At 58.5% G+C, this 23,119-nt stretch overlaps 8 protein-coding genes across 8 annotated transcripts; 4 read left to right on the forward strand and 4 right to left on the reverse strand.

Annotated features, from left to right (window-relative positions):
• Positions 1 to 32: 32 nt before the first annotated feature.
• BDY17DRAFT_346758 (acetyl-CoA carboxylase acc1) lies at positions 33 to 7,466 on the reverse strand. Its single transcript, XM_033738115.1, has 3 exons — positions 6,900 to 7,466; positions 900 to 6,839; positions 33 to 846 (listed from the first exon to the last, which is right to left on the reverse strand). The coding sequence occupies exons 1-3, from the start codon at positions 7,098 to 7,100 to the stop codon at positions 130 to 132; spliced, it is 6,858 nt and encodes a 2,285-aa protein (XP_033589286.1). The 5' UTR covers positions 7,101 to 7,466; the 3' UTR covers positions 33 to 129.
• A 938-nt stretch (positions 7,467 to 8,404) lies between these two features.
• BDY17DRAFT_230908 (NUDE protein) lies at positions 8,405 to 10,027 on the reverse strand (the record flags this gene model as incomplete). The annotated part of the gene is made up of 1 exon (XM_033730216.1): positions 8,405 to 10,027. A coding segment is annotated over one exon (1,623 nt), but the record flags the coding sequence as incomplete, so codon positions are not given.
• A 766-nt stretch (positions 10,028 to 10,793) lies between these two features.
• Positions 10,794 to 11,921, forward strand: BDY17DRAFT_324982 (WD40-repeat-containing domain protein; the record flags this gene model as incomplete). Its single annotated transcript, XM_033737288.1, has 2 exons — positions 10,794 to 10,842; positions 10,900 to 11,921. 2 exons carry the CDS (start codon positions 10,794 to 10,796, stop codon positions 11,919 to 11,921), a joined length of 1,071 nt encoding a protein of 356 aa, XP_033589288.1.
• A 732-nt stretch (positions 11,922 to 12,653) lies between these two features.
• BDY17DRAFT_252116 (uncharacterized protein) lies at positions 12,654 to 14,213 on the reverse strand (the record flags this gene model as incomplete). The annotated part of the gene is made up of 1 exon (XM_033731223.1): positions 12,654 to 14,213. One exon carries the CDS (start codon positions 14,211 to 14,213, stop codon positions 12,654 to 12,656), a length of 1,560 nt encoding a protein of 519 aa, XP_033589289.1.
• A 261-nt stretch (positions 14,214 to 14,474) lies between these two features.
• On the forward strand, positions 14,475 to 15,224 carry BDY17DRAFT_165078 (uncharacterized protein). Its single transcript, XM_033729752.1, has one exon. It carries the CDS (start codon positions 14,671 to 14,673, stop codon positions 15,151 to 15,153), a length of 483 nt encoding a protein of 160 aa, XP_033589290.1. The 5' UTR covers positions 14,475 to 14,670; the 3' UTR covers positions 15,154 to 15,224.
• Positions 15,225 to 15,643: 419 nt separating this feature from the next.
• BDY17DRAFT_299053 (carboxyl transferase) lies at positions 15,644 to 17,831 on the reverse strand. The gene has a single exon (XM_033733842.1). It carries the CDS (start codon positions 17,769 to 17,771, stop codon positions 16,062 to 16,064), a length of 1,710 nt encoding a protein of 569 aa, XP_033589291.1. The 5' UTR covers positions 17,772 to 17,831; the 3' UTR covers positions 15,644 to 16,061.
• Positions 17,832 to 17,994: 163 nt separating this feature from the next.
• Positions 17,995 to 19,284, forward strand: BDY17DRAFT_252228 (isovaleryl-CoA dehydrogenase mitochondrial precursor; the record flags this gene model as incomplete). Its single annotated transcript, XM_033731238.1, has 1 exon — positions 17,995 to 19,284. One exon carries the CDS (start codon positions 17,995 to 17,997, stop codon positions 19,282 to 19,284), a length of 1,290 nt encoding a protein of 429 aa, XP_033589292.1.
• Positions 19,285 to 19,759: 475 nt separating this feature from the next.
• BDY17DRAFT_311146 (uncharacterized protein) lies at positions 19,760 to 22,478 on the forward strand (the record flags this gene model as incomplete). Its single annotated transcript, XM_033735505.1, has 3 exons — positions 19,760 to 20,140; positions 20,195 to 20,292; positions 20,363 to 22,478. 3 exons carry the CDS (start codon positions 19,760 to 19,762, stop codon positions 22,476 to 22,478), a joined length of 2,595 nt encoding a protein of 864 aa, XP_033589293.1.
• Positions 22,479 to 23,119: the final 641 nt, after the last annotated feature.

A 23,119-nucleotide genomic window follows, 5' to 3' on the forward strand; every position in this document is an offset into this window, starting at 1 on the left:
GGGACAGCTGCCAGCGAAATCAAGCAAAGAAACGCATATTGAACATTCTATACGCATACACAACTCCCCCAAATCGCCATCTGTTCCATATACCCTATCTACACAAGCAGAAAAATCACAATCTCATCCTCACTGCTTCTTCAACCAAGCGAGGACCTCCTCCTTCTCCTCCACAGGCAGCATGCTCAGCACCTGCGCAACACCCTTCAACCCGCCATTCTTGTTGCTCCTCAGCAAAGCCGCAACATCAAACGCAATCGCATCAGTCTTGACCCCCTCAATCTTGTCCGTAATCATCTTGCGCTGCTCCTCATACCACAGCGCAACACTCATGTCGTCCGTGTCGAACTTCGGGATCGCCGACCACGCCGACAGAGTCTTGAGATTCGTGGTGCGCGAGGAAGGCAGATCCTTAGACTGCGCGGACGCCATGCGGCGCAGCACGTACTCCTCGTTCAAACGGCGGCGCAGGCGCCAGTAGAAGAAGCGACGGGCTTGAGACCACACCAGCGGGAAGCGGATGACGTCTTTGGCCTTCATGCGGCCCGCGCGATCGTGCAGGTCGGAGTATTGCAGGGCGATTTGGAGGTATGTGGGAAGCAGCAGGTTCTCGCGCTCGGTCATCTTGGCCTTGATCTCGTTCTGCTGCTCGGAGGTCAGGCCCTTGGCCGCGAGCTGCTGTTTAAGGTCGGCGTATTTCGCGTCCAGGCGCGCCATCGTTTCGATCTGGCGGTCTTTGCGGTATTTGATGCCCACGATGCCCTCGGGCTCGAGCACACCGCCGCGCGATTCCTCGTCGGCATACATTTCCATGAACTCGGGGTTGATGGTGGGATCGAGGACGACCTAACATATATCGTTAGCTTTTGCATCATTTCGATCAAGGAATTGCAACTCACCCATGAGCCACCACGAAGCTCTCCATAAGGCGGAATATACACAAACACAGGCTGTTTGTAATCCACCAGTGCATCGACAATGTACGAGCCATACTTCAAGACCTCGTTGTACATGTCACGCTGGCCACCAGAGAAACCTCTCCAGTTGGCGAGGATCATCAAAGGAAGCTGCTCGCCCTTGTTGAAATCGCGGATCGCCTGGGCGGTCTTGAAGGCGCTGTTGGGGTACCAGACGCCACCCGCTTCGCTAGTGACTTGCTCCATCGACTCCGGATTGGCCGCGTCGGCCGGCATGACGTTCTCCACAGATCGAGTCTCAACACCGATGACACCAACAGGGATGCCGCCGAGACGAGCACGACCGATGACAACGGTACGCGCCCAGCCACCGAGAGCCTCCTCGAAGGAGTTCTTGTCGAAGAGACCTGACTGGAATCCCTCGTCGGTCTGTTGGCCGGCGATGAGATGTCGGACATCATAAGTGGCCTTTTGCGGGGGGTAGAAGGTAACGTCGCGGTCCCAGCTATCCACGGAAGGAGAGATGGGCACGGGGTTGCCCTTCTTGTCAGGAACGAAAGACATCCACTTGACAATCTTCGAGACACCGGCGAAATCATCCTCGGCCGTCATGTGTGACACGCCGTTCTTGTACATGATCTGCGTGCCACCAAGCTGGAGGTTAGAGGTGTAGACCTCACGGCCGAGCAGCTTGTTGAGAGCGGGCGCACCAGTCAGAATGATGGGCTGGCCTTCGATCTGGATGGCACGTTGTCCAAGACGAACGAGGTAGGCACCAATACCGATGGAGCGGCAGGTGACGAGCGTAATCGTGAAGATGTCGTCGTAAGCGCGCGACGTCTCGCCGGCAATCAAGCCAGAGCCCTTCAAGCACTCCACGCCGAGACCTTCCTCTGAGCCCACAATAGTGGTGATCACGTGGCGAGTCTCGCCGCCAATCTTGACTTCCTTCGTGATGACGTGCTTCAGCGCGCCGTCCTCGAAACGAGCCTTCTTCTCCGGTGTGAGGTAGAGGTATTCAAAGCCAGCCTCTGGTCTCGCCGGATCCTTCCACGCCACGGAGAAGTGGGGGATGAGCTCCTCCGCCATGCCGATACGAGCACCCGAGTTGGCAGACAGGTAGATGCGCGGAATGCCAAGCTTGCGTGCCAGCTCAGAACACTTCTGGAAGAACTTGTCCTCAAGCGGTCCAAACGAGCCAATCTTGAAGGTGATGTCGTTGGCAATGATGATGAAGCGTCGTCCTCGTGGGTATTCAGGAGTCTTTGCCGTGGCGATCCAGCCGACCATTCCTATATTGTTCGTGCCGGCGTCGCGGTTCACCTCCTGAAGATTGTCCGAGTCGTCCAGCACGAGTTCGCTATACTCAATGCATTCGCCCCGGACGGGCTGCTTCTCCTTCAAAGCCGGGTGCTGCGACACCGTCGAGGTCCAGCTGTTCTCGATAGCCTGGCGGAACAGCTCGGGGAAGTCGTAGACGTACTGCGTGCCCATGATGTGAGCCTTGTACCTCTTCGGCTGCAGCGCGCCCTTGGTCTCGTAAGGCGAAGACACGGCGCGCAGATGCATCGAGCCGATCTTGGTGGTGCCGCCGACGCTGTGGAAGAACCACTCGTTGCTCTTGTCCGATTTGCGCTCCTCGTACAACTCCACTTGCACAATGTAGCCCGAGGTGTTGGTAATGATGACACGAATGGGCACAGGCTCGCCTGTACTCTTGTGCGTGCAGACGATTCGGATCTCCGCGCCAGTAACGCGAAGTCTCCAAGCGCGCCTACCAAAGCGATCCAAGAAGCCACCCAGCGCCTCCTCGACCTCCGAAGTATCCAGAGGGAAGACGTTGGAGAAGTTGATGAAGATGTGGTTCAAGTCGGAGTTGTTGTTGCCGACAATCTCCATTGCATCGAGAATGTCGGTCATGAGTCGATCGGCCTCGGAGATCATGTACTCCGCAGTCGGCACGTTGTCTCGAAGTTGTCCGGAACGCACGCTGGCGCGGGTGAAGTAGCGCTTGTCGTTCTCGGCATTCTTGCCAATCGCCTCGTACATGTGGATGCTGCGGTTCTCCGTGAACACGGGCTTGATGTGGAAGTTCTTCAGACGGCCTAACTCAAGCTGGAAGGCAAGAGCGGGCTCAATGTGACGAATGCTGATATCTTCCTCGTAGGACGGGCCGCGGAAGGTGAAGTATCCAGGATATGTGCCGTCGCGGTGGCCACAGATGAATGTCAGGCGGCGAACCCGTCGGGCGAGCAGCTCGTCCCTGTAGCTGGCGACGATCGGCTTCAGTCGACCGAGGATCTCGTTGTCGTCCAAGCTCTCTGCATCGCGGACAGCGACGTTGCACACTGCTGTCAGCTCCTCTTCTTGCTCGGCACTAGAGACCGCAAGCTGAGGGGTCCGCGAACGCGACAGATCTGCCGTTAGGTGGTTAAGAGGGCTGTTTACGTTTGCTCGCTCGCCACTTCGGGGAAGCGTCTCCAGAGCCTTCATCAGATACTCGTCCGCTTCGTCGATGAAGGGGACAGGTACGACGGCACCACGGCGCATCTGTTCGGCACCACCGGCGTTACGCGACAGGTATGTCATGTCACTGACGGAGTGTACGCGCGAGGACATGCCCGTTCCAGGCGTGCCAGGGGCAGACGGGTATCCCGATGCTATCGGAAGTCCGAATTCGGCCTCGCCGACCTTGCGCAGGGCAAAGTCCCACGAGAGCACGTATGGCGCATCGCTGGCGACGTTGTAGTCGATGGATTTGAGCTGATAAGCTCGGTAGGCACGTCGAGTGTAAACTTCCAGCGCCGCTAGGGAGACCCAGGGATCCTTGTGAATGAAGAACTGAGGCAGCACATCGAAGACGGTATGCTTGGAGTCCACCACTTCTCGCATGACATCGAGATCGGGCTCTCGGTGCTCCCAGCCACTCTCGCCATACCGCGATCCCAGGACGGCAGAACGCAAGATGTGTTCCATTTGCTGTGTGCGTTCTTCCAGGGATGGCATGGCGCATTGGATGAGCACTTCACGAGCCTTGAGGGCAACCTTGGCCGTGGCTCGTCCCTCCAGCTCCGCAAGCTTCGAAAGGGAAGGCTTGAAGTAGTCTCCGACATTGCCAACTCCCGGCTGGTTGGGGCGGTATGCGTCGAGGATCTCGACGATGAGCTTGTTCTTTCCGCTTGCACGTGTGTGCGAGAGGACGTCTTGGACGACATTCCTCAGCTTGTCCCTGTTCGAGTCACGCAGGGAGAGGATGGTTTCTTCGTCGCGGTTCTGACGCGCGGAGAAAATGCTCTCGACGGCGTAGTATTGCTCGAAGAGTTTGATGAATGTGTGGAACTCGTGAGCCTTGAGGCCGTCGGTGTACTTTTCCATAATCTCCACGAGAGGCGAGAGGGTGGATCGTAGAACATCAACATCGCCCTTCGCAACGTGGTCGATCAGGAACTTTTCGAATGCTTTTTGGAGCTGCTTCGCAGGGAACTCGGAATGGCGGCTATGCGAACGCTTGACAATCTCCTCGAAAGCAGAATCGAGCTTTTGCGGCATACGTGCGTGAAGCGCGGATGCCTGAGCAGCCCACTCGCCGTAGGGCAGTTCTTGATCTCGCAGGACCGAGATGAGCTCCTTGAGGGTGTCTTTCATGATGACTTGGTTGTCATAGCCCTGGAGAATGTGCTCCAGAATGCGGAAGAGATTGGCGAATCGCTGAGGCGGCTTCGTACCAAGAACGACAGGCTCACCAAAGTCAAGAAGCTGGCCGAGGTAAGGCTGGGCTGACTTGACCTTGGACGGATCATCCAGCTGCAAGATGCCCAGAATGTCGCCAGCCTCGAGGGTGGCCCCTGGCTGCTTGATGAGGTTGACGATACCATCCTCTTGAGCGAGGAGAGGCATGTACATCTTCATGACCTCAACTTCAGCAAAGGCCTGGTTCTTCCCGACATGCTCGCCGTTCTCTACGGTGTAGCGGACGAGCTTTCCAGGAGAAGGTGTACGAAGCTGGGTGGGGTCGTTCTCCTCCTCGAGCATGCAAGTCTTGCCGTCCACCGACAAGCGGATGGCACCGACTTCGTCTTTCCAGTAGACGTTGTGCGACCGACCACCGAGAAGGACCAGGAGGCCTCCATCAGAGAGGGAACGGATACCAACAAGAGCCTTGCTGCCGTTGATGAAAAGGGTGTAGCTGTCGATGCTAGAGCGTGTCGCGGTGAACTTGTATTTCATCCCCTCGTAGATGAATTCGACGGGGAAGACTGTCCTGAGGATGTCCTTGCTGGGCGTCTGTCCCTTCTCAAGGCCGTGACGGTATTCATTCATGCACGCTTCACTCGCGGCGTGTGCCTTGGTCACTGCACCGCAAATGACGGCGATCATTGGATCCGGTCGCTCGGCCGTCACCTTTTTGCTGATCAGTTCGTCCAACCAAGCAGTGGTGATGGTGTTGTCCTCGAATGCTGGAGTCTCCAGCAGCTTCACAAGGTATTCAACAGTCGTGCGGAAGTCACCACGAATGTTGAGCTCTTTGAGAGCAACGACCATATGCTTCCGCGACGCCGATCTGTTCTCGCCGTACGCGAAAATATGTCCGAACTGCGAATCGGAGAAGTTGTGAATGGAGGAGGCCGCACCGACGGAGAAGTAACCCCAGACGTTGGAGCTCGATCGGAAGTTCAGTTCGTGCATCGTACCGGACGACGGCTTGAAACCTTCGCCGGGATCTTCAGAAGTGATACGACAGGCTGTGCAGTGTCCCTTGGGCCTCGGACGCCGCTGTCGGGAAGAGCTGTCTTCCGTCTCGAAGCCAAAGTCGATTTCGGTGGAAGTGTGCGGATCGGCACCGTAGAGCAAGCGAATGTCACGGATGCGGTGGAGGGGAAGACCCATGGCGACCTGCAGCTGGGCGGCGGGGAGGTTGACGCCAGACACCATCTCAGTCGTGGGGTGCTCGACCTGCAGACGGGGATTCAATTCGAGGAAGTAGAACTTGTCGTCGGAATGCGAGTAGAGGTACTCCACGGTACCAGCAGACACGTAGCCGACCAATCTTCCCAGCGAGACTGCGGCCTTTTCCATTTTTGCAAAAGTGGTTTGGCTCGCGATGGTGACCGGAGCTTCTTCGATGATTTTCTGATGTCTTCGCTGCACGGAACAATCGCGGCCGAAGATGGAGATGTTGTTACCGTATTGATCAGCGAGAAGCTGGACTTCCAAATGTCTCGCGCTGCCGGCGAGTTTCATGACGAAGATGGGCGAGCCGGGAATCTCGCTCGCAGCGGCCTTGTATAGAGCGGGGAAAGATTCTTCATCGTCGACCTTGCGGATACCCTTGCCACCACCGCCCTCGGAGGCTTTGACCATGACGGGGAAGCCAATCTTTCTCGCTGCCTCCAGACCCTCCTGGACGGAAGTGACGCAGCCTTTGGCATAGATATCGTCCTCGACCGTGACGATGTTGTGCTCATCGACAGAGACCGTGTCGACTCCGGTGCCTGACCACGGGATACACGGGACACCAGCATGCTGCGCAACGATGGTGGAGGAGATTTTGTCGCCGAGCGATCGCATGGCAGATCCCGGAGGACCAATGAAGACAATCTTCTTGTGCGAAGCGGCGAGAGACTCGGGGAGCTTGGGGTTCTCCGAAGCGTGGCCCCAGCCGGCCCAGACGGCGTGGACGTCCATACGCTCCGCCACGTCGACGATCAGCTCGACGTTGGCGTAGTTGTTGTTGTTGGTGCCGCCGGGCACTTCGACGTATTGATCGGCCAATCTGATGTAGTCGGCGTTGGCGGCCAAGTCCTCCGGCGTGGCCATGACGGTGAACTGAATGGCCCGCTCATCGCCAAATGTCTCGTATGCCCATCTCCTCACCGACCGAATCTCTTTCACGGCAGCAATACCGTTATTGGCGATCAGGACCTGGGACTCGAGTTAGTACATGGCCGAGGGCTAGCCACAGCTCTCGAAGGGACTGCTTACGTTGGTGATGACGGTGTGACCATCGTTGGCGGCGACAAAGTCCTTGACTTTGCTGGGAGGGGCCTTGGAGAGCTTGTTGCCTCCGATGAAATGGGGCTTAAGGTCGAATTGGGCGGCATAGCTGGAGGAGGTGCCATTTGTAGTGCCATTGACCTTGGGCGCTCCGGCCTGTGCGTCGGCCATGTTGGAGGGCGAGGTCATGCAGTGAGTGAGGTGTGTTGGTGGCGAAAACGAGGCGAAGCAGTGAGTGCGGCAGACGTGGAGAGGAGGTGGTCTGCGTGAAGCCTCGGAGAAATGATGGTGCGGGTCAGGAGAAGAAACAAGACGAAGCGCAAAAGATGCTCTAAAGTTTGCGGGGGGGCTTCGCGGGAATACGAGCGTCGGGGGGTGGCGCGCAGACTCGGGGAAAGGAGCGAGGAAACACAAAGATGAAGGGAATTAGGATGGTATGGAGGTTGTTGGAAAAGCGGCGCGCGATCGAGGATAGCAGAGAAGATGGAAGGGAGAGTGGTGAAGGTGGAGAAGGCAGACAGTAGGGGTCAACCGCTGGGACGAGCTGGGGCAGCTGCTGGATGATGATGCATTAAATTTTCACCAAACGTTACGTTGTTAAAACGGGCGCGGAAAGCGCGATGACATGTTGGGCCGAGCCGAATTAGGCAAGCTGCACCTTCCTCGTCCCGACGCAAATATACCTTGAATTTGTGCCCGGAGCAGCCGTCATCGCATACGGTGGACATGCGCGAGGAGCAGAACACCTCTCACTCGTCCAGTGCAAGAGTGTCTCCTGGCTGTCGTCCACATTGAGCCCGCGTGCGTTGGGCGGGCGCAAGATGGTCGCGGTTGAGGAGAGCGCGGAGCCGCGTTGGGGCAAGGCTCAATGACGCGGGGCGAGTAATGCCGAAGCGTCGGGCTGCAGAAGCAAGTGTACACGGGTACCTCACCCTCCACCCTCCGCCCTCCAAACTGTATCTTCCCACCCGATTCTCGCAAGCATCCAACCCAATTTCCTACTCTGCCAAGTCTTGTGGTCGTCGTAATGTGATTGCTGGTGATGTTGCTCCCCTTTTGACAGCGATACACCACCGTTGAAGTGATCTCCCGGTCGGGTTACTATTTTTAACTCGGAAACATGGGATACAACCACGAAATCGGAAGGCATTAAACACTTTGAACACAGAAAAGGCTTGGGATGTCGCAGAATCGGTATCTGCACATTGCTCATAGCAATAACCGTCTTGCCACCTCTAATACGTTTCCCCCAGATCCCCCAGATCCCCCACCACTCCCTTCCGCCCAAGAGGCGACCTCATCATGCCCGTCGTAATCGTAACATCGTCATCGTCTCCAGCTCGCCCTCCACCTCTAAACCCCATACTGGCCCGCGACCCAAGTCCCCGCGGCTGCGGCAGACCCGAGCTCTGTCTTCTCCCCGCGGTGCCAGGAGGTTGGAGTCCACTGGAGCGAGTGGGACTCGTTGGGGCGTAGTACGCGCTTGAACTGATACTGCTGTCGTCATTCTCCGCGGCCGCCGCGGCTATCCGTCTCAGTTCGCCCACGCTCGCACTCGGCCGGTGGGTGCGGTGGGTAGTGCTGTAGCCAGCGCCGCCGCCAGGCCTACTGCCAGCTCGGTCTAGGATCGCGGTGCTTGTGCGCCGGTGCTGTGGCGGACTCATCGGCGTGTGAGCTCCTGTTCTACTGCCCGGGCGATTGTTGAGTGCTGATGAACTAGATGCCATGCTCACACGGCTGGCAGGCCGTACATTCGCTGCTGAAGGAGGGCGATCGTGGGCGGAAACTGGTCGGTCTGATGCAGCGGACGGTGGGCGAGGGAAGCCGAACGACGGCCGTTTGGCGTAGCTCTGTCGTTGGCGTCTGCTTGGGGTGTCGGACGCGCCAGTCACATCGGAAGATGCGCCGTCCGCTTGCGAATCAAGGTTGCTGCTCGGCTGGCGGATGCTTCTGCGCATTGTGATGGATGTTGGTAGGTTGTCGCCTAGGGCGGAGCTGGTGCTGCGCGGCGAGCCCTTTGGCGTGATGTTCTTCGGCGGGGGCAGCTTTGCGCGAGCGGATTGCACGCGCTCCTCAATCTTCTGCATACGACCGCGGAGATTTCGGATTTGGTAGAGTGAGTCGGAGCGAGGGAGGCCCTCGGAGGCGACATTGCTAGGGCGGGGTACAGGCCGTGGTCTTGACGGCGGCGGTCTCATCGCCCTGGGGTCATTCGTTGTAGCATGATTGAACGTCGCTGACGGCCCTCTGGACTGCCTCAGTTGCGCTCGAGGCCCGTTGAGCACTGGACGTGGTGGCGCACTCGTGTCCGGAAGGGCAGATCGGCGTATCGGAGGTTTAGGATCCGCTCTTCCGTTCACTAGGGCGTCGGAGAGCGCGGGCGATGGAGGCGTGAGTGCTTCCGAAGCAGTGTCTGACTTGGGCGGAGGCGTGGATGCCGAGGGTGAAGAAGGCGTAACACGGCTGACCTCACTACCAGGACTTCTGGTGCGCAAGTTCTCGACAGTCGATGGGCTCGGTTTCCGCGAACGCAGTCGTTCGACGGTCGCATCAGCTAGGCGGAGCTTCTCCTGCGTGATTTCACTCTCCACCTTCAGCTCCGATAGCTCGTCGCGAAGCCGTTGTGTCTCTATCCTCAACGCCTCCCGTTCTTGCTCCCCGGATCGGACCTCCTCCTCCAGCAACACTCCGCGCTCAATGGCGACGTTGCACTTGCTCTCCAGGTCTTCCAGACTCGACTCCGTGTTTCGAGCCTGGCGTTCGTAATCGTCGTTCACCACTTCGATGTCGCGTAGCTTGAGTTGCATGGCGCGATTGCTCTCCCGTATGGTTGTGATCTCCTTCTGCAAAGCATTCTGGGCACTGTTTGCCTCGGCTTTGGCCTGCTTGTGCTTCGTCTTCCACTCCTCCACCTCGAAGGTCAGTTTCTCGAGTTGCTCCCGGAGCTTGCGCTCGCTCTTCTCCGCATTCTCGATGTCGCGCTCGAGCTGCTCTTCGAGCTCCTTGCTGCTAGCTTGGAACTCGGCGAGGTCGGTCTCCAGCTGTTCGTATTGTCGCTTGTAATAGTCTAGTGCTTCCTCCAGGCTTGCGCCTGGCCGGATGGGGGAAGAGGTCATTGGCGTTCGATATATGCGGTGCTAAGGGCGCATTGTCGACGCTTCTGCGGGTTGTAGGGAGACGGGTAGATGTCTCACGGTAGCGGGATGTGATGTGTAGTACGTGCGATGTCGGGTTGCAAGTGAAGTGAGTATGTTGCACTCCTGGTGTTTCAGTGGTCCGCGGTTACGCTGCGTTGTCCAGTGTGGGGTCCAGGGAGCAGGGTCTTCGGGGCGTCGGTCCAGTCCTTGTAGTTGGCCAGTGGTCCAGGATGTCCGGGAGTCGAGGGCCGTGGCGGTCAGCGCTGTGTGGTGTAGTCGTGAGTGGGGAGATGGCCTGAGATGGAGGGCGGGCAGGTCGGTGTTTATGCACGAGCGTTGGCAGGGGCGAGCCGCAGGCGCGAACTCTAAATTGTACGGTGGACTACAGCCGCGCATGGACCAGTTCGCACGCGAAGAAAGTCGCTGCATCGACTAGCGCAAGGTGTGCATCGACTACACATCCTCTGCCTGCCTCTCCTGCATCTCCTCTTGTCCCCCTCTCTTCTCCTTTCGTCTTTGATGTCCATTCATTTCTGCCCTTCGTCGGGACACTTGCTATGGTGCGCACGGCGTTGATTTGTACACTATAGACTCACGAGATTTGCCTGCCTCTGCTTGCCCGGCCGCATTCACGACCTTTACGACTTCACGAGATACGCCGTTCTCTTCTGTCCTGCCTCCCTTCCACCCACCTCCTACGACATTCCTCGTCACCATCGACCCAATCCCTCATTCCCCACGCACCATGGCAGACTTTGCATTCACACGGCAAGACGACACCAAGGCAGCATCTGGTATTGCTCCCGTTCTCCTCGCACCCCAATGCCGGACACACTGACACTGCGCCGCAGAAACCACCAAGATCGTCCCGCTCACCTGCCATGGCCACTCCCGACCCATCACCCACGTCTCCTTCTCCTCCTTCACCCACACCCCCGGCTCCGCAGCGCAATACTACATGATCTCAGCCTGCAAAGACAACAATCCCATGCTCCGCGACGGCCTGACGGGGGATTGGATAGGAACCTTCCTCGGTCACAAAGGCGCAGTCTGGAGCGCGCGTCTGTCCGATGACGCCTCACTTGCAGCCACGGGGTCTGCTGACTTCTCCGCTCGAGTGTGGGACACGTATACCGGCGAGACGCTGCACACTCTCCAACATGACCACATCGTCCGAGCCGTTGCCTTTCCTCCAGTAGGACGACCCCAGATCCTAGCAACAGGCGGGATGGAAAAGAAGCTACGAATCTACGATTTGTCAAGAGCAAGCAATGGCCTCCCAACAACAGCCTCCACCTCTCCCTCTACCTCCAACGGCGCCGACACCACCCCGTGCTACGAAGTCGGCACAGGAGAGCATCAAGCCGCAATCAAAAGTATCATCTGGTCCCGTGACTCCAACATCCTCGTAACAGCCTCAGACGACAAGAACATCCGCTGGTGGGACCTGCGCAGCCGCGCCAGCATTGCCTCCCACCCCATCCACGCCCTCCCCACCTCCTGCGAACTCAACATCGGCGTTGGCGCTACAGCCACCGAAGGCGTCGTCAGCGTCGCTGCAGGCAAGAACGTCTACATCTTCGACGGCGGCAAGCCGGGCCAATTGATCAAGCACATCCGGACGGAGCGCGAAGTAGCAAGCGTGGCGGTCAATGGTGCTGCGAGGAAATTTGTGACTGGCAGTCCCTCGGATACGTGGGTGCACGTATGGGATTGGGACTCGGAGCGGGAATTGGAGACGGGCAAAGGACATCATGGGCCTGTGTGGACCACGTGCTTCTCGCCTGATGGGAAGTTGTATGCCACGGGAAGTGAGGATGGGACGGTGAAGCTGTGGAAGTTTACTGAGGGCGCATATGGGCTGTGGAGATGAGGGGGCTCTCAACAGCACGAGATGATGCAAGTGTCCGAATTGCGAGCTACTACGAGCAAGGAGGGAGAGCTCTCGCCGACTCGAATGAACGATACGACCTCTATGCAATACCCAAGGAAAAACCAGATACCCGCCCACGTCTCCCCATTCGCACCCATGTGCTAGAGAGTCAAAACGACCGACGCCCTTCTCCACCCGACGCCCGTCTCCCCACAAGCAAAGAAAATCAAATCCTGACCTCCCAACCAGCAGGAGGAACACCTGTTCCTCCCCCCATTTTTTCCAACAAAGATGACCGCCCGTCCAAGAGATTGCTCCACGCAAGTACGCCGTCCACAAGTCGAATCCCCCAACGAACAATGAAAGCAGAAAATGCGCAATGACCAATGTTTTTGTTCCTGTGCCCCCACCTCCCTTGTTCTGCGCCCCTCCCGTCCCGAAATGATGTTGTGTCCGCGCTGTGTGAGGTTGTTTTCCGGAAACGCCTTCCAATCTGTCCCCGTGTGCGCGAAAAAATGAAACGAGATCCTTTTGGCAAATGAATGAGTGATGGATGAATGGCAACACCATGCCTCTCGTGCCGCGCGCCAGATCGCCGCGCCAGATGTATGCCTTCATGATGGAGTGTGCAAGCAGATGGAGAACAGCGCCAGAAAGGAAAGCAAAGAAAGCAAGTGACGGAACGCGATGTTCAATAACCCTTCCTCCCTCCCGCGGTGATTTGAACGAGAACTAGCGCCCCAGCATGTAATCCGTATATCCAGGTCTGCCGTCGCGCGTCGGAAACTGCAATCCTCCGGCGGGCCCGTTTAGGGGGCTTCTCGCGGCACCGCCGCCCATATGATGCGCAGGCGTAAAGTCCTGCGTCGTCGGTAGGCCAAACGGATTGGCAAACATGCCCTCCATGCCTGTGCCAGATGCAGGATGCATGGACGCCTGTTGCTGCGAAGGACGATAGGGCATGGCAGAATGAAGTAGTCCAGGCGGTGAAGCCAAACCAGGCGGCGGGCCGGAAGCGGCGCTGAACGGCGCACCTCCACCTCCCCCAGGTGCAGCTCCGCCTCCATTGCCAACCGGAGCGTATCCAGGCGGCGCCATGGCTAGGGGGTTCATCACTTGCCCTCCCAGTCCCAGCCCGTTCATCACCTGCTGCTGCCCCGATCTCACGCCCAGCGGATTCTTGGAGAAACTCAAGCGGATGCCGCCCTTGACGGAATTATGCAACGGGTGGCCATATAGCTCGTGCAGCGCTTTCGTCGCGAACGAGACATCTTCGAACTCGACAAAGCACATGGGGCCGTTTTGTTTGGTGCGGAAGCAAAGGCGTTTGTAGCCACGCTGTTTGGAGAAGAGCGCTTTGAGTTCGTCTTCGGAGGTGTCGAGGGGGAGGTTGCCAACGTAGAGCGTGTTGCAAGGGGGATTCTGATCGGCGGGGTTGACGGGCGGATATTGGGGCCGGGGGTAGGGCATTGTGCTGTACGAGGTCGGGGAGAGCGGAGGGGGCAGGTTCTGGGTCGATCGGGGAGATTTCATGCCGTTCGTTGTGAGAGGCGAAGGAAGGTTCGGCGGAGACTGGGGGTTGCTGGAGCTCAGGGAAAGGTTGCCAAACCGCGAGAGCGGGAGTTGGGGATTTGTTGTTCGTCGACTGAGTGGTGGCTGTTGCCCGCTTTTCGCATAAGCCACCGGGTCTTTCAAAAGTTCGCCCGTTTCGTCGTCAGCGGAGTCGTTGTTGATGGTGTACTTGCCGGACATCCGATGCCTTTCATCCATGCCGTTCGCAAGGGGCGATTGCGGGGAAAACAAATTCTGAAAGTGCGCACTTGTCTCGGGCATGGGCAGTTCCCCGCTGCCTCCGGAGCTCGAGGTGGGTAGGGGCGGGGATATCTGATCCGGAGGCTGGAAGGAGTTGTTGAATCGCAACCCACCGGGGCCTGTAGCGGAAGACGAGGAGTTTGTCTGGGTGCGAGAGGCTGTGCCATCGATGGTGTTCCGCCGATCATAGGCACCAGCCACACCTGCACTGTGTATCTCGACAATCATATTCGCCTCCTTGGCCGTGTTGGGCTTGCCGTGTAGTTTCTGCTGTGCATCAATCGCACCGGCTTGCGACTGGAAGCGAGCAATGGCGGTCGCGTAGCCTTCGTCTTCGGCGTAAGGGGAGCGTACGATCTCCGTGTCGACGAGGTCGCCGGCGAATATTAGCATGCCAGAGAGCGTCTCGCTGCTGATATTCCGAGACAGCCTTCGAATGAGGATGGCCGAGCCTGCCCGCGCGCCTGCGCCAAAATACATCGGGTCGGAAGTGGAAGCAGACAAGGCAGGGCCTGCGCCATTTCGGTCCGTCGCATGACGTTCGGCGGTGGGAGACGTGCCCAAGCTGGACAGCGGCTGGCCTTGCGTGTAATTATCGGATCGGTATGAGGAGTTTGGTGGGGATACGCCGGTCGGGGCAAAGTGATTGCGCGAATAGATAGAGGAGTGAGGCGAGCGCATGCCGTTCGTCGCCGGCGCCGCGTCACTCATGCTCATGCTCATTCTAGAGACTTGGGGTGAATGTAGAGGAGGGTGGGGTATGGTCAGGCTGACGTCTAAGCCTGGATGCGAGGTCAGAGACGCGCCAAGCACCGTGGTCGCACCGGGTCAGATCGGATCCGGGCCACGACCGACCTAGGTGAAGAGGTGGGAGAGTGGTAAGATGTGTTCAACTCGCAACGCCGATGTCGTCAAGTCTGAAGGCGGGCGCATGTGAATGGCGAAGAAGGGTCGGGTTTCTGAACGGCGGGCCTCTGGCTTGGCGACCCGCGATCTGGGCGCAAAGCGCAATGCGATCGCGCGCGCAGTTGGCGGACGGTGCGAACACGGAGAGGCGCTGCGTTCGGAGGAGGTGGGGGATACGATGCGATGCGCTATGTCGTCGGACGCGCGTGCGATTACTGGCTGCCAAGCAAAAGATGAGTTGAGGTTGAAGGGTGGGGACGATGGTGGGGTCCTTGCAGGGGTCGAGTGCAGCGGCTGCAGTGAGGCGGATGCGGGTGAGGGTGAGGGGAGAGGGCAGAGAAGAGAGAGAAAGAGGAGGGGAGGAGATGGAGGGCGAGGTTGGAGTAGCAGCGACGCGCGCACACGGGAGTGGGAGAGAGGAAGAGCAGAGGTGAGTGTGAGAGTTGAGAATAAGATTCAACCGTACCACAAGACCGCGAGCAGAGGGCCGCCTGGCGACGGGGAAGAGGTGTAGAGAAAGCAGGGGTCTGACTGGGCGGCGCAACCAATGATGGGCGGTGGATAAAGATCGCGGGGTGGGAGAGCAGTGAACGGCAGACAGGTGCAGCCGAGGGGTCGCTCTTTGCTTGCCCTGCACTGCGCCTGTACTCGAAGGCTTATGCCGGGCAGGAAGGAGGGGGCTGTGTGGTATGCCTGGGGTGTACAGTCAGTCGGTACATGCCTGATGTATCGCATCTGACGTTGGCATGCCAGGGAGAAAGAAGCGAGGGGAGAGGTCTTGGAGCGCAGGGCAGAGAGCGTGTTGCTGGCGCCATGCCATGCCGTGTCGAGCCCTCAATTCCACGCTGATGCTGGCTGTGTGGAAGGAACGACCCCGAGGCCCCTCCGCCGCAAAACCTTAACGGGCGACTGCTGCGAACCGCTGTGCACGCCATTGGTCGAGCGCGGGCGGCGCGAACGCGAGCAGGCCAGCGCCACACCACCCTTTCCAACTTTGCCGCCAACCCCCATGCGCGCCCGCTGCACGCCATGCTCGCCTCGCTGCTTCGGCTGCAAGAGCTGCACTGCCGCCCGCGCACCGGCGGCGAGGGAATTCCGCGAATCACAGCCTCGTGCCTCGTTAGTCTGTCCGGCTTCAACCATGGGCCATGGTCTTGGGCCACGCTAAGGCCTCGTCGGGAAGCAAGCTGTCCGCCAGCCCACACGGACCAGTCCGCTTTGGGCCGATCCTCGCTTGCTCCACTCTGCCTGACATGAGTTCCAGCTGTCAACCTGAAGGTATGAATTGCACATCTTCTTCGTCAAGAACATGGTTGCCACTTGTCATGTTCTACAGTGATGCAAACTACCCAACCGAGGCATACATGTGGTCGCAAGGGAGACAGAGATATACAGAATGCAATGCAATCATGCCCCTTCCTCCTACATTCTAAACACTCCAAACTTCGTCTCCTTCTTCTCTACACTGCCTCCCAACGCAGCCTGCAGTCCCATGCCCAGCACACGGCGCGTGTGACTCGGCGGGATGATGCCGTCGTCCCAAATCCGCGCCGTGGAGAACAACGCATCACTCTCTCTCTCAATCCGGTCTCGCAAGCCCGTGTCGACATTCTTGCCCACCGCCTCCATCACCGACGTCAACTGGTCAGGTCCCATGACGGACGTCTTGGCCGAAGGCCACGTCCACAAGAAGCGCGGGCTGTAGCTGCGACCGCACATGCCGTAGTTGCCCGCCCCGGACGAGGCGCCGACGATGACGGTAAACTTGGGTACTTCGGCACACGCCACGGCCATGACCAGCTTCGCCCCGTTCTTCGCAATCCCGCCCTTCTCCGCATCCTGGCCAACCATGAAGCCGCTGATGTTCTGCAGGAAGACGAGCGGGATGTTACGCTGGCAGCAGAGTTCAATAAAGTGCGCTCCCTTCAAGCTGCTTTCGGAGAAGAGGATGCCGTTGTTCGCGATGATGCCGACGGGATGGCCGTAGATTGTTGCAAAGCCCGTCAGCAGCGTGCTGCCGTAGCCCGGCTTGAACTCGGAGAATTCGCTGCCGTCGACGATGCGCGCGATTACTTCGGGCATTGGAATGGAGAGTTTGAGGTTGGTGCCGACAATTCCGCCCAGTTCTTCCGGATCGTGCACAGGTTCGGTCCAGGTGGGCTTTTGCGAGGGGTTGGGAGTGGTGGGGTAGTTGAGGTTCTTGACGCTTCGTCGGGCGAGCACGATGGAGTGGGCATCATCGACGGCGAGGTAATCGGTGACACCGGAGATTTCGGAGTGCAGTTTGCCGCCGCCTAGCTCCTCTGCTGTGACTTCCTCACCCGTAGCAGCTTTCACGAGAGGCGGGCCGCCGAGGAAGACGGTGCCTTGTTCGCGCACGATGATGCTCTCGTCGCTCATGGCAGGCACGTAAGCACCGCCTGCCGTGCAAGGACCCATAACGACGGAAATCTGGGGGATGCCCATCATGCTCATCCGCGCTTGATTGTAGAAGTTTCGACCAAAGTGATCACGATCCGGGAAGACGTCAGACTGATGCGGCAGGTTGGCACCACCAGAGTCCACGAGGTAGATGCAAGGCAGTCGGTTTTGCTGAGCGATTTCCTGAGCTCTCAAACTCTTTTTCACGGTGATGGGGTAGTAAGTGCCTCCCTTGACTGTAGCGTCGTTGGCGACAATCATGCACATCACCCCTTCCACCGTGCCAATGCCAGTCACCATGGCCCCTCCAAGCACGTCCTCGCCAGGGTACAATTCATATCCCGCCAAAGCACTAAGCTCGAGGAAGCTCGTGCCAGGGTCGATCAGGGCCGTGATGCGATCTCGCACGAGCATCTTGCCCCGACCCGTATGCCTCTGTCTTGACTTCTCCGATCCGCCTTGTGCAGCTTGCGCGTGCAGCGTGGTGAGGCGATCCACATACTCGCCCATCGAGGCCGCATTCTCACGGTATCGCTCGCTGTTCGTGTCGACCGCGGACTGCACGATGGAGATCTGAGAAGCTTGGAAGGGAGAGGTGTATGTTGACACGGCTTGTCGTTGCACGCGACATTGTTGCGACACGTCCACTTTCCGCCGAGGACCGTGGTGGATGGAGCGTGCGAGGGCCCTTAAGGGCACGCGGGAAGCCATTGGAGACTCTGCCTACATGCCAGTCGATGCAGGCAAGAAAGATTTTATGTCTGAAAGATGTTGTGCCGGGGTGAAGTTTCGCGGGTGGAGTGGGTGTTTTGCCGATTCTAGCCGGGCTGTTGCCAATCCCTTCCCCGCAAGCCGCCTGCCAGGACATCACCGTGGCGCACCGGGAGACTTGAACTTTTTCTTCTGCAGCCATCGTGTGCTTGAAGATTCTTCAATGCCTCCGTTACTACCATGTAGAGCAGCATTGCTGCAGTGCGTCCGCGCACCCCTACGAACCGCCCCTCGCGCCGTCTTCATCCCCACGCGCAATGCCTCGATCAAGCACCCCAAGAACTTCACCCCGCCTTCCCCCGACGAGCTGGAGGAGTTGCGAGAGCGGACCATCGAGTTTGCGAGGCGGGAAATCACATTCGACGTGGCACAACAGACCGACCAGGGCAATGAATTCCCCAACGACATGTGGCGCAAGCTGGGCGAGGCGGGGTTCTTGGGCATCACGGCCGACGAGCAGTATGGCGGGCTCGGGATGGGATATCAAGCACACTGCATCATCTTGGAGGAGCTGAGCCGGGCGAGCGGCAGCATTGGATTGTCCTATGCCGCCCATTCTCAGCTCTGCGTCAACCAGCTGCAGCTGAACGGCAGCGATGAGCAAAAGGCCAAGTACCTTCCCGGCTTGCTTTCGGGCGAGAAGATCGGGGCACTCGCCATGAGCGAGTCCGGGTCGGGGTCGGATGTGGTCAGCATGAAGATGACGGCCAAGGAGACGGACGGCGGATATGTGCTCAACGGGACGAAGATGTGGATCACCAACGGCCCCGACGCGGATGTCATTGTGGTCTACGCCAAAACGGAGCCCGACGCCGCGAGCAAAGGCATCACGGCTTTCATTGTCGAGACGGCGACAGAGGGCTTCAGCTGCGCACGCAAACTGGACAAGCTAGGCATGCGGGGCAGCAACACGGGGGAGATTGTATTTGACAACGTCTTCGTCCCCTCCTCCAATATCCTCGGCTCGCTGAACAAGGGCGTGCGTGTGCTGATGGAAGGCCTCGACCTGGAACGACTGGTGCTCTCCGCCGGCTCACTGGGGCTGATGAAGGCCGCGCTCGACGTGACACTCCCCTACGTTCACGAACGCCACCAATTCGGGCAGCCGCTCGCGCACAACCAGTTCATCCAGGGCAAACTGGCAGACATGTATACGAAGTACCGTGCCAGTGCAGCCTTCACGTACAGTGTGGCACGACACATTGACGAGTCACATGAGTCGCCGGACATCCGCACGCAGGACTGCGCGGGTGCCATTCTGTACGCGGCAGAGCGGGCGACGGAGTGCGGGATGGACGCGATTCAGTGCCTGGGCGGGATGGGGTACATGAACGAGATGGCGGCGGGGAGGATTATGCGCGATGCCAAATTGTATGAGATTGGAGCGGGCACGACGGAGGTGAGGAAGTTGGTGATTGGGAGGGCGTTTAATCGGGAGTTCGGCACGAGGTGACGCGGCAGGCATATTTAGGGTCTGTAAGGAGACACACATGTGATGTTATTCGTCTTACACGGGGCACATCGAAGAGAACGGGTGTGTAGGAGAGCACATGCAGCGATGCCGGCTGGAATTCTGCAGGTTGGTCATTATTTTAATGAAGGAAGGCACGACGGCGGAGCCGCGCGGGATCCCGATCGCGACTTCCGCCGCTCGGATCACTCGCCAGGCAGGCAGATCAAGGAAGTGAACTTGCCAGGAATGCGCCTCCCACGGCCAGGGACCTTCAGCCCAACCGTTACAAACATTCTCACCTCCTTCTCCTTTCTTCCATCCTCACATTTCATCACATTCATTCAGAAAGAACGATTGACAAGGTCGTCAAGGGTTGCCCTGCTGGAAACAAGCTTCCGTGCAGCTGGGATCCACCCTTTTTAAACCTCGACCGCCCGAAACCTTCGGCGGAATGAGCTGGAAGGGATCGAGGTGAATGGCCCGCCTCCGGCCTGCGGACTTGTTTCGTCGTCTATCTACACGAGGAGACCATTCAACTCCCACCACCAACCCCACCATCGCCTCCCCCTCTCCACAGGAACGTTGCAACTCTCTTCCTTCCCCTCCACGCCTTCCCGCAATCCCGTCCTCACCCGCCGCTTCGCCGAAGACGGTCAGAAAAAGCACCTCCCTCCCCAGACTGAGGCGACGCTTCCTTCGCAGCGCCACGCCTGCCATCCAAGAATCCGTCAAAGAGGAGCGCAAAGACTCTTTGCTGTCGGCCCAAGGCGGCACACAGAGCATACTGGAAGGCGAAGCCGTGTCTCCCGCCTCATCCATTGAGCCTTCCACCTGCCACCACTCAAGTCGCAAGAGCGTGAGTTTCGGTGAAGAGGAAACGACGGCGAAAGCGTCTGCAGAAGATTTGCAGCTGGAGGGCCTGCGAAAGCTTCCTGTCCTCGTCCTTCAGCAGGCCACGCCTGAAGTCGCCGAAGCGGAGGTGAGGGACGTCGAGCCCGCCAGTGTCGAGTGCGTAATCACCACCCAGATCGCTTCCATCGAGACCCCGCCGAGCTCAACTGATCTGACATGCCTCTAGCACCTCCCTCGACCCCACTCCAGACGAACAGCGCCAGTTCACCCCCCAAAGTGACAGTGATCTTGTCACTCAATCTCCCTCCGAGCTCCCTACCACGTTGTCCTCCCCAGAAACCGAACACCGCCCTTCATCCACCGCCCTCGAACGCCCCGTCAGCATTGTCAGTGGTACCAATGCGCCCCTTGTTGCCCACCTTCTCGACTCCCCCGTCCTGACCGACCACCCTTCCCTTCCCACAGCCGCCATGGTGCAACGAAAGATTTGGGTCAAGCGACCCGACGCGTCGGCGACGCTGGTGGTAATCAAAGAAGATGACCTGGTCGACGATGTGCGCGAGATGATCTTGAGAAAGTATGCCAATAGTCTCGGCAAAACGTTCGATGCGCCGGACATGACCCTCTCCATCGTTTCAAGATTGGAACAAGGGGTCGTCAAGAACGAGCGAGTACTGGGCCCGGAAGAGCAGATGTGCAGGACGCTGGACTCATACTATCCGGAGGGCCAGACGGTGCACGACGCCCTGATCATTAATGTTCCGCAACGAAGAACGCCCCGCCCTTCGCCCAAAGTCTACATGCACCCCAACTACCATGCCATTGACGATTACCGGCCGCTCGAGAATGGCACGGACTACTTCCCACCCATGCCCGCCTTCGTCCCGAGCACCATCCCGCAAACTTCGGGAAGCCACGACAGTCGCTCCAGCCAGCATCATGTGCCCCTCGCTGCACAGTCGGAGACGCACCCCCGATCCATTTCCATTCTCAATACCGGCCAACTCCCTCCCTTGCCATCCCCAGGTAGCACCAGCCGGCGACATCAACATCGTCCAAAGTACGGCCGTCAGCCTACAGCCTCTCCCACCCTCATCCAACCTAACTCCGGCGTAATAGGTGCCAGTGCACCCAATGCAGGTGACCCGCAGGCCCGAGCCCCTCATCGACAATCCACTCGCCCGCGCATGGACTCGTCCGCGGCCGAGCAAATGAACAACGCGGTGCCACCGCCCGCACCCCCTCTTCCCACTCCGCCCGCACCCGAGGCCCCGCCGACCAACAAGAACAACTCCAATCCTCCAACTCCATCCGGCATGCCGAACAACGCCAATTTTATGAACCTTCACGCTCCTCAAAGACGACCGCGGAAGACGCGCAAACAGACACCAGAAGACCGAGCTAATTCCCGCGGCCAAGGGGGCAAGAACGATGCCTCCGCTCCATCCGTCAGCTTCGCGCTCGAATCTGCCGCAGTGCCGCCCATCAACGTCCTCATCGTGGAAGACAACCCGATCAATCTGAAGATTCTCGAGGGCTTGATGAAGCGGCTGAAGGTGCGGTGGCAGACGGCCATGAACGGGCAGATTGCCGTCGACAAGTGGATGGCGGGTGGGTTTCACTTGGTCCTGATGGATATCCAAATGCCGGTCATGAATGGTCTGCAAGCGACGAAGGAGATCCGGCGCTTGGAGCGCGTGAATGGAATCGGGGTGTTTGGAGAAGTCGACGATAGTCTTTTGGGGCAACAGCGGAGCAGTTTCGGCAACGGGGAGGACAAGAACGGAGAAGGAGATGAAGCAGCCTCTCCGGCAAACAAAGGGGCAGACGACGGCAAGAGAACGAGCACCACAGATCGCCTGCTCGTCTCGGAAAGCTTGTTCAAATCCCCCGTCATCATCGTCGCCCTCACCGCCTCCTCCCTCCAATCTGATCGACACGAAGCCTTAGCGGCAGGGTGCAACGACTTCCTGACCAAGCCGGTCAACTTTGTCTGGCTGGAGCGCAAAGTGAAGGAGTGGGGCTGCATGCAGGCGCTGATCGACTACGACGGCTGGCGCAAGTGGAAGGACTACGCGGCGGAGCAGGAAGCGAAGAAGAGCGAGGCGGAGAAGAGCAAGGACCGCGAGCGCGAGGAGAAGGATCGCATCAAGGCGGAGAAGATGGCGAAGTTGCAGGAGAAGCAGGCCAAGCTCAAGGAAGAGCGCGAAAAGGCGGCGAAGAAGCGGACGAGTCTCAATCTTGTTGAGCCGATTGTGCACGAGGAAGGGGTTGGAGGGGAGGAGGATGTGAATATGCCTACGGCAATGTTGAAAGCCGGCGCGGAGTGCTTGAAGAAGTGATGGGGTGGTTTTCCTTCTGCATATGGGCTCGGTAACAATGATGCAGCGTGTTTGTGAGCGATTCGTCTTTTGCCTTGAGATAGCTTTACCTTTGGACTCTTCGATCCATGGCGACCGATGCCATTACGAGATTCTACACATCTGTTCGTGGTCCACGGGCTTTTTAGTGGGTTTGTATGATGAATGGTAATGTCACTGCTCTGGACTGCCTCTTCATCCTTGCACCAATCACATGGATTGTCAGCAGTCTTCTTGTGCGGAGGCAGATTGGTGTGCAGTTGGGGGACGTCTGTCAACATGGCTTGGTCGTCTAGTGTGTCAGGCACGCCAAGATCCGACGTCAGCCACTCATCTGACTGACCGCCGTCATGTTCTACTTGGCTTAATCCTTGACGGTATGTAAAGGCGAGTACTGTTGTATATCGCGCACCAAGAGAAAGTTCGCCAAAGAACAATGGCAAATCGAATGGACTCGACATTCAGCTGAAGTAAAGAGTGACGGTCAGCAGTTCAATTCGCCAAGGGCACTCCCTTCATCAGGCGAGATCCCTCCTATCACTCTTCGTCATCAATCACGAGCATCGGACATGCACGGCGAAGGTGGAGGGAAAATGGCGCATCAGGGACGGCAACGTCTAGAA

This window comes from Neohortaea acidophila (assembly GCF_010093505.1).
Source record: "Neohortaea acidophila strain CBS 113389 unplaced genomic scaffold BDY17scaffold_6, whole genome shotgun sequence".
Classification (NCBI taxonomy): Eukaryota; Fungi; Ascomycota; class Dothideomycetes; order Mycosphaerellales; family Teratosphaeriaceae; genus Neohortaea; species Neohortaea acidophila.